This window comes from Callorhinus ursinus, unplaced genomic scaffold (assembly GCF_003265705.2).
Source record: "Callorhinus ursinus isolate GAN/ISIS: 27379988/994484 unplaced genomic scaffold, GSC_fseal_2.0 scaffold22, whole genome shotgun sequence".
In the NCBI taxonomy this organism is placed as follows: Eukaryota; Metazoa; Chordata; class Mammalia; order Carnivora; family Otariidae; genus Callorhinus; species Callorhinus ursinus.
The window spans coordinates 844,126-857,758 of record NW_027397084.1 but is presented as its reverse complement, the minus strand read 5'-3'; the positions used below and the strand labels follow the sequence as shown (position 1 = coordinate 857,758).

Below are 13,633 nucleotides of genomic sequence, written 5' to 3'. Positions count from 1 at the left end.
AGACCCTCCCGCGGGTCTTCTAGCCCCGCCCCTCTCTGGGTGTCCTCACCCTCACCCAGTTGCCTCCGCCGGTCCCCAGCCCTTTTTTAGGGAGCCCTTGTCTTGCCCTTCTCCCTTCTGTCCCTTCAGGTCCTTCCCCCATCTTTTTTGTCTCTCCCCCACCCCGGTCCATTTTCTGATCCCGGGAGTGGAAACCTCTGGTCCCATCTCCGATTCCCCCCTTCAGCCCCTTCCTAAGCCTCCGCGCCCCGCCCCGCCCCCGCCCCGCCCCCGCCCCGCCCCCTTGGGGCTAGCTCCGCGGCTGGTCCGGAGCGCCCTCTGGCGTCTGCGCATGCTCCCTGCTCCCGACTGCAAAGTCCTCCAAAGGGACCTTCTAGGCTGCGCGCCGGTCGCCCCCGATCGGGTCCGCCCGCCTGCAGCGTCTCGTTGGTGCTGCCGGTGACCTCCGACCCCGCAGCCGCGGGGCGGGGCGGGGAGGCCTTAGCTCCGGGCGGGCGGCGGCTGCTGCAGCGGGACCCGGGAGCGGGGCCCGGCGCCGCCCGGGACGCGGGGCGATGTGAGTCGGGGCGCGGCGGGGCGGGGACGAGGCGGTTCCACCGAGGCCGCGCCGCGCCACAGTCTCCGCTCCCTCCCGAGGAAGCCCTGGGCGGGCGGGCGGTGGAGTCCCGGGGCTGGGGGCGGGGATCCAGGGAGGCGCGCGGCCCCAACCTCCCCCATTGCTTCCCGGTATCTGTAGAAATTCCCCTGACAACCCCGCAACCTAAATCTGTCGCTCACTCCCCAGGACCACCCCACCCCCACCCCCGGACACACCTTCGCTTGTCCTGGAGCCCTTGGAACCCCCTCAGTCCTGCGAATTCCCCTGGTAACGCCTGCAAAGCCACCGTTCTCCGGGATGCCCCCAAATGCTTCCAGAGCTCTGCGGTTCCTCTGATCCTGCATACGCCCCATTCTCCCTGCACCATGCTAAAATGCAAAAAACTTGCCCACGATTTCCCGAGCTCTCATATATTTTGAGTCCCCATAACCTACCCTGACACTCCCAACTACAGTCCACACCTATCCCAGACCAGAGCCCCTTCTTCCTGTCCCAGCCAATGTAACCCCCCCCAGTGAAGTGTCATGATATATTCTGATATCTTAAAGACATGTCTTAAAGGCACCCTCCCCCATCTTGCAACCCTATAATTCTTGGTTTCACCCCGACTCCCTATTGGTGGTTCAAGCCTCAGTATTTTCCCAGCTGCCTGTCTTTAGGCTGTGCACACCTCCCTCAGCCTGCTTCCTTCTAGAGAATAAGCCAGGCCAGGAGGGTGGGGGGTCCTTTAACCTGGGAAGTTGTAGGTGGAAGCAGAGCACAAGAGTCCCTGGGAAAAGATACTGCCTTTGGAAAGCAGAAGGGTGGGATTTCAAGGATCTCCAAGGTTCTGGCTTGTCAACTTGTCCACCTGGGGCTCAGATCTCTGAAATTTTGATTTATTATTAGCATTTACATTAGAATTTTAGGCCTTTTGGAGCTTGGGGGACAGAAAATTTATCAAGCTTCCAAATGTGAAATTGAGGGAGCTTAGCTTGTCCTGGAAGAGGCAAATGTCCATTTTCGTGATCTTTTTCCTATGTGCTTACCTTTAGAAGTTATTTAAGGGAGAATTCTCACCGTTTACAGATGTTTCCCTTGAAAACTAAGGCCTTGAGGTGGGAGGTGGGGGATTGCCTTGCCAGAGTCTCCCAGATAGTGGCCACAAAACAGACTAGAATGTTGATTTCCCGAATCTTAAGCCAGCGTTCTTTCCAATACATCACAGTGTCCTTTGGAGAAAGTTCTCTGTAGAGTTAAAGTTCTCTGCAAAGGTAAGGTGGTGGTTTTGGTGTTGGTTGTAAGGGGATTCAGATGGGTTCTAGAGGCAACTGAAAAGGCTGCCTCAGACTTCAAAATCATTGCTACTAGGGGAGTCATTCTCAGGGCCTGTGGGGCTTGGAATTTGTGGCCCTTTTGCCCTTGATCTCACTTTCTTCGTTGTGTTTCTGTCCCATTAGGACCTGGAACAGATATCCAGGTGGGATGGACTGACAGCAAGTGAGTTTCATTAACAACTGGGGGTGAGGATGGAAGGTTTCCACTAACCTGTGGTCTCTGTCTCCTGTGCTAGGTGAGCCCCAGGTGTGTCCCGGAGGGATCCAGGTGACTTCTCTGCAGACTGCTTGCCATGATGCCCCACCAAGAACAGGGGGAATAAAGTGGGGGTCCTTCCCCATGCCCCTCCCATGGTCAGCTCCCCGATGGCCTGGGTGAGGTGAGAGCTGTGTATAGAAGCCACTTTTCTGGAGTTTTCCAAATTGGGTGGAATGGGGGATACAGGTCAGGATTGTTTAAGACTTTACACATACAGTGGGAGTTTTGAAAGGATATCTGATCTTACAGATTCTTTTTTTTAAGATATATTTATTTATTTGAGAGAGAGGGAGTACAGGCAGGAGGGTCAGAGGAAGAGGGAGAAAGAGAATCCTAAGCAGGCTCCGTGCTCAGCGTGGAGCCTGATGCAGGGCTCGATCTCATATGACTTTGAGATTACAGCCTGAACTGAAATCAGGAGTCAGAGGCTTAGCCCACTGAGCCACCCAGGTGCCCCTTACAGATTCATTTCTTGCATCAAGTTGCAGTCCCTTCTGGTTGGGATTGTTCTGTGCATTTGTTTGCTCCCTTAGGTCACTCCAGCTTGGTGGTCTTCCCATTCTAGACAGAGGCCCAACTGTTGTGACATATAATCCAAGTGTCATAATCCTGGAGGGAAAAGCCAGATAGTAAGGCCTCTGGTCTCCCCTTTAGACAAAGGGGAGCAACCTGAGCATGAATTTTTTTAAGGAAGAAATACCTAGTCAAGGTTTTAAAAAAATGTGCTCTGTTACAAGTTCAGTCTTTTTACTGTATCTTTTGAGCATGATGTGCCTCATGGAAGAGAATATCAGAAAGATAAATTTGAAGTAGATGTTGGGATGATGGTGAGGGAAGAAAAGAGAATTTGGGTGATGTGGGAAGGGTGAGGTGGAAAAGAAGGGAAAAAAGTGTGGGAGACCCCCAAGTTACAGTTTCTGTGCTGAATCTGGATGAAGGACCAGGACTGGCACCCTCTGAAGTTAAGGCACCACTTCTTCTGGTCCCCTGCCTTTTTATTTATTTATTTATTTGAGAGAGAGGGAGGGAGAGAGAGCACGAGTGGGGGGGGAACAGAGGGAGAGGGAGAAACAGACTCACACTGAGCATGGAGCTCGACGCGGGGCTCGATCCTACAACCCCAAGATCATGACCTGAGCTGAAATCAAGAGTCGGACACCTAACCGACTGAGCCACCCAGGCACCCCTCCCTGCTTTATCCATGCTTTTCCTGCTGCCCAGACTTCCCTTCGCTTTCATTACATCAGTCAAAATCTTCCCTTCTCAAGGTCCAAATCAGATGTTACCTCTGAGAAGCTCTCTTCCATCCCTCTGTCAGCATTAATCTTTAACACATCCTAACTTGAATTAATGTTTATTCAGTGCATGTCTGGCCCTGGATTGAGAATGTGAATTAGAGGAGAGACAGAGTCCTACTATGTCCAAGAGTAGGTGATCACAATGAGGTGGTTCTGCCAGAGTCCCCAGAGAGGGGCTCTTTGGAGCTGACCTTGATGACCTTATCCCTTACGTTTTGCCCTAGGGCGGACTTGCTGCTCTGACACCATGGGGAGCTGCTGCAGCTGCCTGAACAGAGACAGCGTCCCAGACAACCACCCCACCAAGTTCAAGGTACCCACAGCTCCCTCCTCTCCCAAGCTCCCAGCATGGCCTCCCGGGCTCAGGCCAACCTGTCCAGCCTTTGCCTCCCTAGAGAAGGTGAAGCGACAGGCTAAGGTGGTGGCTCATTAAGACTCCTCAGGGGCCCAGGCCACTGTGCATTGTGTGGCTCTCTTACCAAGAATGAAGAAATACTGGGATGCAAAAATCGTGCTTTTGGAACATTCACTCCCAGTATCCCTTTGTTGCTTTACATATAATTTTTTTTGGAGAAACCAACAAAAGTCTACGTGTGTGAGTTAATATACATAAAGTATGCGTAACTCACAGTAAGGCCTATATTAGCGTTTGCTGTTGGCTTTGGGAAGCTAAGGCCAGGCCCGGTAGACCTGGGCACCCCCTGGCCCCTGCCACCACTCACCTCCCTGTAGAGGCGTCCCCTCCTCACTCCCAGCTTGTTGAGGCACAGCGTCTCCTGCTCGCCAGAAGAGGGAGCCCTTGGCAATGTCCTCGAGTTGGGGAGGTGGTGGAGGAGGTCTGTGTTCTGTCGCCCAGGGCCTTAAGATTTTGAGCTTGTGACGGAACCCGTCCTCCATTAGCATCTGGTCCTTGGGCACAAGCCATGGACCGTTGAGGTCCTGTAACCTTGGTCATCAAACCATCTGACCTTGGAGGTCAACCGACCATCCCTCCTGCCCAAGCGACAAGGCTGAGGCCTAGGGAAGGGCGGTGGGTCAGTGGCACTGTTTCATCCGCTTGGGCTCCCGCTGCCACGTGGCTCAGGGACCCCTTGTTGGACTCACCCGCTGACCCTCCTGTTCCCTGCCCACCAGGTGACTAATGTGGATGACGAGGGGGTGGAGCTGGGCTCCGGGGTCATGGAGCTGACGCAGAGCGAGCTGGTGCTGCACCTGCATCGGCGCGAGGCTGTCCGCTGGCCCTACCTCTGCCTGCGGCGCTATGGCTACGACTCAAACCTCTTCTCCTTTGAGAGCGGCCGCCGGTGTCAGACAGGCCAGGGTGAGTAGGGCTCCTGCCGCGCGCTGGGCCGGGGGCTTGTGCACCTGCGGGGGTGCCAGGGCAGGAAGCCAGAGCTCAGGGGACCGTGGGCGAGCCTGTTGACTTGGCAGGTGTTGCCCGGAGAAGGGAAGGGTGATGGCCAAGAGCGCAGACTAAGTGGACTCCCAGGCCAGTGCTCTCTCTCCTCAGGCACTGCGGCTGCGGTCTGGGTCCTCTCGTGGGGGCATTTGTTGCACAGCTCATGAGAAAGAGCCAGTACTCCCAGGCCAGAACCCATCTGCGAAAGCAAGCGATTCCTCCTTCCTTGGTTACTCCAGTTTCGAGGGATTCCTGTCCCCTCTGTAGGAACAGACTTTCTTCTGCGCCCCCAGGTCATGTACTCTGGAGCCCATGAATAATGACGGGTCAGGCTGGAAGCTCTGCTTACCTGACTTGGGAATGATAGGCTTGGGGAGGCCGGACTCTTTGGGTCTCTGATGTACAGACTAAGCCCCGAGAGGTTAATCTTTGTCTCCTGTCACCTGGAATGTGATGTATTCTCCCTTCCTCCCCTTCTTCCCCGCAGCCAGGGGTCAGAGAGTAGTGGTCGTTTCAGGAAGTCAAGGCCAGAGCCCGTCAAGGCCCCTTGAAGGAAGAGCATGGTCTGGGCTTATCTCCTAGAGCCCAGACCTGAGCTCTGCAGAAGGAACCCAGCCCGGGCTTGCGTTAGATGCAGTCAGGGCTGTGACTGTGGGGGTGGCATGAACAGGCTTCTCTGATGAGGCCACCGTCACAGCAGTGAGTCTCTGACGTGCTGTTGCTGGGAGCCTTCCCCTCCATGTGTCTTCCCCTCTGGGCTCCTGAGGCAGAGGAGCTTACACTGGCTGAGCAGAAAGAGGACAGGAAGGGGCTTCTCATCGTGGTGTTTCGCCCACACTTGGGATTCCAGAGGGGCGGCCCTGGGCCCCCTACGCCGGCTTCTCCTAAAACTTCAGGCTTTCCCACCCTTTCCTGGCCCCTAATGTATCTTTGCCAGAAAAGTCCTTTTCCTTCTCCTTCCGTCTACCCTTGCTGCCCCATTCCTGCAAACCTCGGTTGTCCCCTATCCCAGCCTGGTTTTATTGATCTTTGTTGTGGATATATGCATGCACACACCCCAAGTAGCCTCCCCTAAGTGCCGGGCCCCCCTGTTGCCCGATGGAGTGTGCAGAATCCCAGGCTGGCCCAACACCCCAGGGGCATCTCTGGAGCCCTTGAATCGCAGGTACTCAGCCCAGTGCCGCCGTCCCTGGGACTGTGAACTGCTGCGTTGCAGTCTGAGGGGCTATAAGGGCAGCTGCATGGAAGAGCCGCCTGGTGGCCTGGCCCTGTGTGCCCTAGCGAGTCTGCCCATTCATTCTTCCTTTCTGCATCAGGGGCCTATCCAGAGCAGATGTGCTCTCTCTGGCCGGGCACTGGGCTAAGTGCCCAGTGAACAAGCAGTGAACAGGACAGACTCTGCTGCCTTCAAAGAGCTTGGACATGGTTGGGCATCGAGCCGAGGGTTGGGCTCGATTTTCTCCAGGCAGCAAAGGGTGATAGGCAGAGGGAGATGGGGGCTGCGTGTGAAGTGGAATAGTCACTCATCTGACACAGTGGCGCCCCAACCTTATCTGCAGCGTAGACCCCCAGGGGATGCCTGAAACCACAGATGGTACTGAACCTGTACATACTATGTATTTTCCTATACACAGTGAGAGGTTAACAACAATAATAAGGTAAAACAATTAGAGCAATGTACTGTAATAAAAGTTACGTGAACGTGGTCTGTCTCTCAAAATACGGTACTTTGCTCACGCTTCTTGTGAAGACGTGGGAAGAAAACATGCCTATGTGATGCGGGAATCGAGGTGAGTGACGTAAGCAGCGCGAGGTAGCTGACAGTATGTCTGCTTCCGGACCCCGGTTGACCGGGGGTCCCTGAACCCGCAGAAAGCAAAACTGTGGATAAGGGGCAGCTACTCTCCTTTTCTGCTTTGATGTTGACTTCTCCTCCCCTCACCTGTGAACATGACCAAGCCGTGGAGGAATGCAGGTGAGGTATGAGATCTCTAGCCGATGGTCATGGTTAGTGGCGGGGACAGCAGGGGGCCTCGGGCCCAGTTCCTCCTGGAGCTCTTGGATCTTAGGGTGTGCTCTGGATGAGGAGGGGCCCTCCTGCCCCCTGCAGGCCTGGGACGTCATGCGTCTGTTCAGCTTCGCCAGTGCTTGCCTGTCGGTACATGGTCAGAGGAGCCTCAGTTCTTTCTCTCCTCCTTCAGGGATATTTGCCTTCAAGTGCTCCCGGGCCGAGGAGATCTTCAACCTGCTTCAGGACCTGATGCAGTGCAACAGCATCAGTGTGATGGAGGAGCCGGCCGTCATCACCCGCCACAACCACCCGGCTGAGCTCGGCCTCCCTCGGGCACCGCAGCCTCCCAGTGGTGAGGAGACCCCCTCCTCAGCCTCCACGCCTGTACACACAGGCACAGACCCAGGAAGTGCCAGGCCTGGAGGCACAAGTCAGGCAGGCAGGTGGGGCGGCTGGGCGACCCAGCCTTCCAGGACAGTCGCCCGCCATCTGATGACTCTTGGGAATGAATAAGTCCTGGTCTGGGCCATTCAGGTGACTCAGGCTGAGGCTGGGGAGTCCTGGGCCTTGTAATGACTGATGGTCCGGGAGCAGACAGGAAGACATTGAGTTTCCATGGAAACTGCAGTCTGGAGCTATTTTGCTTCCTTCCTTCTGTCTACTGGGTCATACCCGTCTACCTTTCCTGACTGGGTGCAGGCATCTTCGCCTGTGACTGTTTTTCTGGAGAGGCTCCCACACCTTCTCCTTGTTTATTCCCTGAGTCCACACTGAGCTCCTGCTCGGTGTTCTGCTCTCCATGGGCTGGCCCATGGGGGGCGGAAGATAGAGAAATGCAGTCCCTGATGTCTGGGAGCTTCCCTGGAGCTCACTGGCAGAGCTAGAATGAGGTGAAGGGACAGTTCAGTGATGACAAGGTGGCCTTAAGTGTTTCAGCTAAGGCTGGACTGGGAGAAGTGGGGCTCATGCCAAGCTTTGAGGGAAGGGGCAGGGTTTGAAGAACAGAGAGGTGAAAGAGAATGAGGGCTCCCGGGTCAGCGGGGCTAACCATCTGGTGGGCCCTGGGAGTGTCTCCCCTCCCCCAGAGGACTCCCGGGACGCCACATGCGCAGTCGCAGGTGGTTGTCAGGTAGCGTAAGGACCCCCCTCCCCGACATGGGCTTGTCTCCTGTGTGCCCAGCTCTAGGTTACACTGTCTCCAGCTTCTCCAATGGCTTCCTTGGCTGCCCGGGAGAGGGCCCGAGATTCTCAGCTCCCCGGCGCCCCTCGACAAGCAGCCTGCGACACCCCTCGCTTGGGGAAGAGTCCACTCATGCTCTCATTGCCCCTGATGAGCAGGTGAGCAAGCAGCTGCCCTGCTCCTCCCCATTGGTCTGGGTGGGGAGGGGGGAGTCAGGAAACATGGCCCCTCCTAAGGATCATGGGAAGGGAAGAGAATCGATAGGGTCCCTTACTGTCCGGAAAAGGGTTGCAGCTTCCCTGGGAAGTTTGGAGGACCAGGAAGAGAGGGAAACTCCAGCTCTTCTCCCCTGTGCTTCTCTTATGCTGTCCTTTCTGCTCTCTCCTTCTTCCCTGCCCTTGCGCCCTCCTGCTTCACTCGGACCCCTTCCCCCAGTCCCATACCTATGTCAACACGCCAGCCAGTGAGGATGACCACCGCAGGAGCCGGCATTGCCTGCAGCCCCTGCCCGAGGGCCAGGCGCCATTCCCCCCCCCAGCCTGGGGGCCCTGACGCCCGGGACCCCCAGGTGTTCCTGCAGCCAGGCCAGGTGAAGTTCGTGCTGGGCCCCACCCCTGCTCGGCGGCACATGATGAAATGCCAGGGCCTCTGCCCCAGCCTGCATGATGCCCCCGCCCACAACAACAACAACGAGGGCGCTTCCGAGTGCCCAGCGCAGCCCAAGTGCACCTACGAGAATGTCAGCGCAGGGCTGCGGCCAGGGGCCAGCTGGAGACTGAGCACGGAGGAGCCAGGCTGGAACGGCCTTGCCCACCGCCGGGCCGCCCTGCTGCACTATGAGAACCTGCCCTCCCTGCCCCCTGTGTGGGAGAGCCACGCCCAGCAGCTGGGGGAAGAGGCTGGGGATGACGGAGACTCAAGGGACGGCCTCACTCCCTCCTCCAATGGCTTCCCTGATGGCGAGGAGGATGAGACCCCACTGCAGAAGCCCACCAGCACCCGGGCTGCCCTCCGTAGCCACGGCAGCTTCCCTGTGCCACTAACCCGCCGCCGAGGCTCCCCAAGGGTCTTCAACTTTGATTTCCGCCGGCCGGGGCCCGAGCCCCCCAGGCAGCTCAACTACATCCAGGTGGAGCTGAAGGGCTGGGGTGGAGACCGCCCCAAGGGGCCCCAGAACCCTTCGCTTCCCCGAGCCCCCGTGTCCGCCGCCCACCCTCCCCGCAGCTCAGACTCCTATGCTGTGATTGACCTCAAAAAGACCGTGGCCATGTCTAACCTGCAGAGGGCGCTGCCCCAAGACGATGGTACTGCCAGGAAAACCAGGCACAACAGCACCGACTTGCCTCTGTAGGGACTCCCTCGCGCCCCGCCTCGCGCTCAGTCCCCTGAACCCACGGCCCCCGGGTTTCAGGTTGCTTTGCAGAAGGGCTCCAAGGTGGAACCAGACGCTTCCCTGCGCCAGCTGGCGTCCCCAAAGATAGCCACTGAGTCTCCTGGTCTCCCAGGTTGGGGAGAGAAGAAGGGTGACCAGGCGAGGAGGGAGTCATGACGGAAACTGTGAAGGGTTCCTCGGATGCATTTAGCACCCTCCCGTTACGTCCATCTGTCTTGTCTGTCGTCTGTGTGTTCTCTTTGGTTGAAATTTTGAAACATTTTGTACCTGTTGATTTTATTTATCAGTTTATTTTTCTATTTATTGTTTTAAATGTAATTTAACATATTTATTATTAATATAATTATTTTTAAATTCTGGCTTGGTGGGTGATGTCCTGTTCTTAGGGAGTCATTTCGGGCATGGTTCTGGGTGGGAGTAGGGGAGGCCTACTAGAGGGAGGTGCTTCATTCTGGGAAATCTGGGGGTGGTTGTGGTTATCGTGATAAGTCTGTGACCATTTGTTTTTCTCCTCCGGGAAGCCCTGACCCAGAACTTCAAGTTGCCAGGGAATGATGTGCTGTCAAAGGAGAGCCACAGGACAGCTGGAGTCCTGGATGCCGAAAGGGGATCTGGAAGGGAAAACTGCCCTAATGGGAACAGCCTGACCCTCCTGAGTTGGTGGGGGAGGGCCTGCACCAGATTTACCTTCTCTGGGACCCCCTGCTGATTTCCCTTCTGCCACCACGCAGGTCCCTGGGGGTACTGATCTCCTTTAACACCTTGGCCCAGAGGTGGACCCTGGATCCTCCTTCGGCACCCCCAGCACGGCTAGATCAAGACTAGAACCTTTATACAGGACTTTGCTAAAAGCCCAGGAATAGCAAGAGGCAAAAACAGACTAGTCAACTCATCGGGCTTGCCTAGTTATTTTCCCAGAGAACTCCCCTGGAATGGACGCTTTGGGGCGCCTCTACCCTACCACAGGGGCAGGCCCTAACAGAGTCACCGCATCTGAACACCTGCCTGGAAGCCTGGGGCCTGCACAGGCCTCCACAAACCCCCCACCTGGTGCAGTGTTGGCAGGAGCTCCCTTTCCTTGTCTTTTTTTTTTTTTTTTTTAAGATTTTATTTGTTTATTTGACAGAGAGAGAGAGAGCGAGAGCAGGAACACAAGCAGGAGAAGTGGGAGAGGGAGAAGCAGGCCTCCCGCCGAGCAGGGAGCCTGATGCGGGACTCAATCCCAGGACCCTGGGATCATGATCTGAGCTGAAGGCAGACGCTTAACGACTGAGCCACCCAGGTGCCCCCCCTTTCCTTGTCTTGAGGCTGCCTCCCCCTCCTCTCGCTGGCCTCTCTGCTTCCAAGACTCCATTTCTGCCTCAGCCCCCTGAATGATTAAAGGAAATCCAGCATCTGCGATAAGCCACTCAGGGCCCAGGGGAGGAATGGGAGCAAAGTCTGCCCAAGACTTAGGGACAAGCCTTCTTGTCTCTGGTCACTGTTTGTGCCCCAGCTCCCTGCCCCGAGGACAAAGCCGACCTGTCCTCTTTACTAAGGAAACCGGCCAGGGTCGGGCCTACCCAATTCCCTCCCCACCTGCTATCCAGGACAACACTGCCCGGGCTTCAGTTCCAAGACTGCCGTCTACCCTGGGTGGGGATTGAACTGACCAGCTCCCAGACTTCCCCACCCCTGGATATCACTGTCTTGTCAGTGAAATGGGCAAAGAGAGCCAGCAGGATGGGGCCTAGCAGGCTCCCGGGGTGGAGCTGCTGCTACTTTCCCAGAGTGGCACTGGACCCTTCCCTCTACCTCCTTCTGCTCTCTGGACCGGAGGGAGGGCTGCTCCGGGCTGGGTTCATCGCATGCACTGTGTCCACCCTGAGGTGGACGATGAGCGGACGATGTCTCTCTGCAGCCCACCCAGGCAGCTCCGTTCTGCTCTCTCTGTGTCCTCCCCGCACTAGTTCTACTCCTCCGTTGGGGGCCCCTAGTCAGGAGTGCTGGTTTCTCCAAACAGGAGGGCCGAGATGGGGGAGGGGCAGGTATGGCTGTGCTGGCGACTCACCGGTCTGCTCGGTCTCCTCCTGATGGACGCTGCTGTGGGGGAGCCGTGCTTGCGTCAAGAGACCGGGTTGTGGTTCTGACTCGGCTATGATCTCTGCTCTCTTGAGCAACTAGTCACCCCCAGTGGGCCTCGGCTTTTGCATCTAGAAAACACAGAGCTGGTTTTGAGAAGTAGCCGATAAGATGATGAACATACCACGTTGGGAAGGAGACAGCGGGCAGGCTGTGTGAACAACCCAGCGGTTCCAGAGGGAGAAACCACTGGAAGTCACTGCTCTCCAGTCCCTGAGACCCCATGCCTCCTGCTGCGCCCCTGCTGACCAGGGCGAGGAGCAGCTAGCCTCCTCCTCTGGGGTAGCCAAGTCCTGGTGGCTTCCGTGCACATGTTTGCGGAGCCTGGGGGTCCAGAAGACTTAGCCCAGGAATTGGCTCCCAGCCCAGTGTGGCTGCCAGCCTTCCTGCTCCCCTCCCCCAGGTCATCGCCTCTGACCCACGAGATCAACTGCAGGAATTTTCCTCTGGCGGGGCGGGCAGGGGTGTGAGTGGACAGCTTTCCAGGCGGGAAGTGGAGGCTGGGAGGGATGCCCAGGAGGGCGACCACTGCTCCCGTGGGGGAGCCTGCCCTGCTGAGGTCAGGGTGTGGCGTCCTGATGGAATCATTTTACAGATCATCACCAACATCAGTGAATGTTTGCTGAGTGCTCAGTTCCCTTCTTTAGAAACAGGCCCTGCCCACCCCCTGGGCTGCCCTCAGGAAAGGACCAGAGCCAGCATCCTGTCCAGGAGTGACATTTCAGGTCAGACCAGGAGGGGCCCTCCCCAAGCCCACCCCTGGGTAATAACAGCACTCTACAATGGTATAAACACAGTTGGCTTTCCAGAGGGCCATGTAGACCGTTTATCTCTCTCGGGCTCACCGGCCTGCATTGTTATCACGGCTGGGCAGAGGAGGAAACAGGCCGAGAGGTGAAGTGACTTGCTTCAGGCCATGAAGGTAATGAGTGGCTTGAGAAGGGGCTGCATGCCAGGCTTGTGGCTTTCCATGCCCCCACCTGGCCTGAAGGGGCTTCGTTCCCTCCGGTGGGCTGCAGGAAGAGCGTGTCGGGTGCTCTGGCCTGGAAGACTGGGCCTGTAGGAGTGCCTGCAGAGGCCACATTTCCAGTGCTTCACCCCAGAAATCCTCGTCAAATCGCAGCCGAATTCCCAGGCGGGGCCTTGCCTGGTGGACAGGTGAACGTGCTCCCCCTAGAGCCCGCCCCCCACCCTTCCCCCTTGACTTTGGTGTTTACATTTTTTTTTTTAATTTGAGTATAGTTGACACACAAGTTACATTCGTTTCCGGTGTACAACTTAGTGACTTGACAAGTGTACACAGGATGCTATATGCTCATGAGTGTAGCTTCCGTCTGTCCTGTCAGTTGCTCTTACAGGATCGTTGACTGTCTCCCGATGCTGTGCCTGGTACTCCTGTGACTTACTCACCCCATACCTGGAAGTCTGTACCTCCCACAACCCTTCCCCCATTTTGTCCAACCCCCCACCGCTCCCCTCTGGCAACCATCCATGTGTTCTCTGTATTTATATGTCTGATTCTGCTTTTTGTTTGTTTGTTCACTGTTTTATTTTTATTTTTTTTAAAAAAAGATTTTATTGGGCGCCTGGGTGGCTCAGTTGGTTAAGCAGCTGCCTTCGGCTCAGGTCACGATCCTGGAGTCCCGGGATCGAGTCCCACATCGGGCTCCCTGCTCAGCAGGGAATCTGCTTCTCCCTCTGGCCCTCCTCCCTCTCATGCTCTCTGTCTCTCTTTCTCTCTCTTGCAAATAAATAAAAAATAAAATAAAATAAAATCATTACATGCTTTAAAATAAAAGACTTTATTTATTTGACAGCGAGAGAGGGAACACAAGCAGGCTTCCCACTGAGCAGGGAGCCCGATGTGGGGCTTGATTCCAGGACCCCGGGATCACGACCGGAGCCGAAAGCAGACGTTTAATGACTGAGCCACCCAGTTGCCCCTAGTCACTTTTTTTAGATTCCACTTATAAGTGAAATCATATGGCGTTTGTCTTTCTCAGTCTGACTTACTTCACTTCGCATGATACCCTCTGGGTCTACCCATGGTGTCACAAA

The 13,633-nt window shown here is 56.2% G+C and overlaps 1 protein-coding gene across 1 annotated transcript; it reads left to right on the top strand.

Annotated features, from left to right (window-relative positions):
• The first annotated feature begins 459 nt into the window (after nucleotides 1-459).
• Nucleotides 460-9,815, top strand: FRS3 (fibroblast growth factor receptor substrate 3). Its single transcript, XM_025890780.2, is given in 9 exon segments — nucleotides 460-556; nucleotides 785-865; nucleotides 2,151-2,294; nucleotides 3,696-3,784; nucleotides 4,606-4,792; nucleotides 7,072-7,233; nucleotides 8,062-8,219; nucleotides 8,497-8,589; nucleotides 8,591-9,815. Coding segments are annotated over 6 exon segments (1,488 nt in total). The 5' UTR covers nucleotides 460-556; nucleotides 785-865; nucleotides 2,151-2,294; nucleotides 3,696-3,718; the 3' UTR covers nucleotides 9,413-9,815.
• The last annotated feature ends 3,818 nt before the right edge of the window (nucleotides 9,816-13,633 follow it).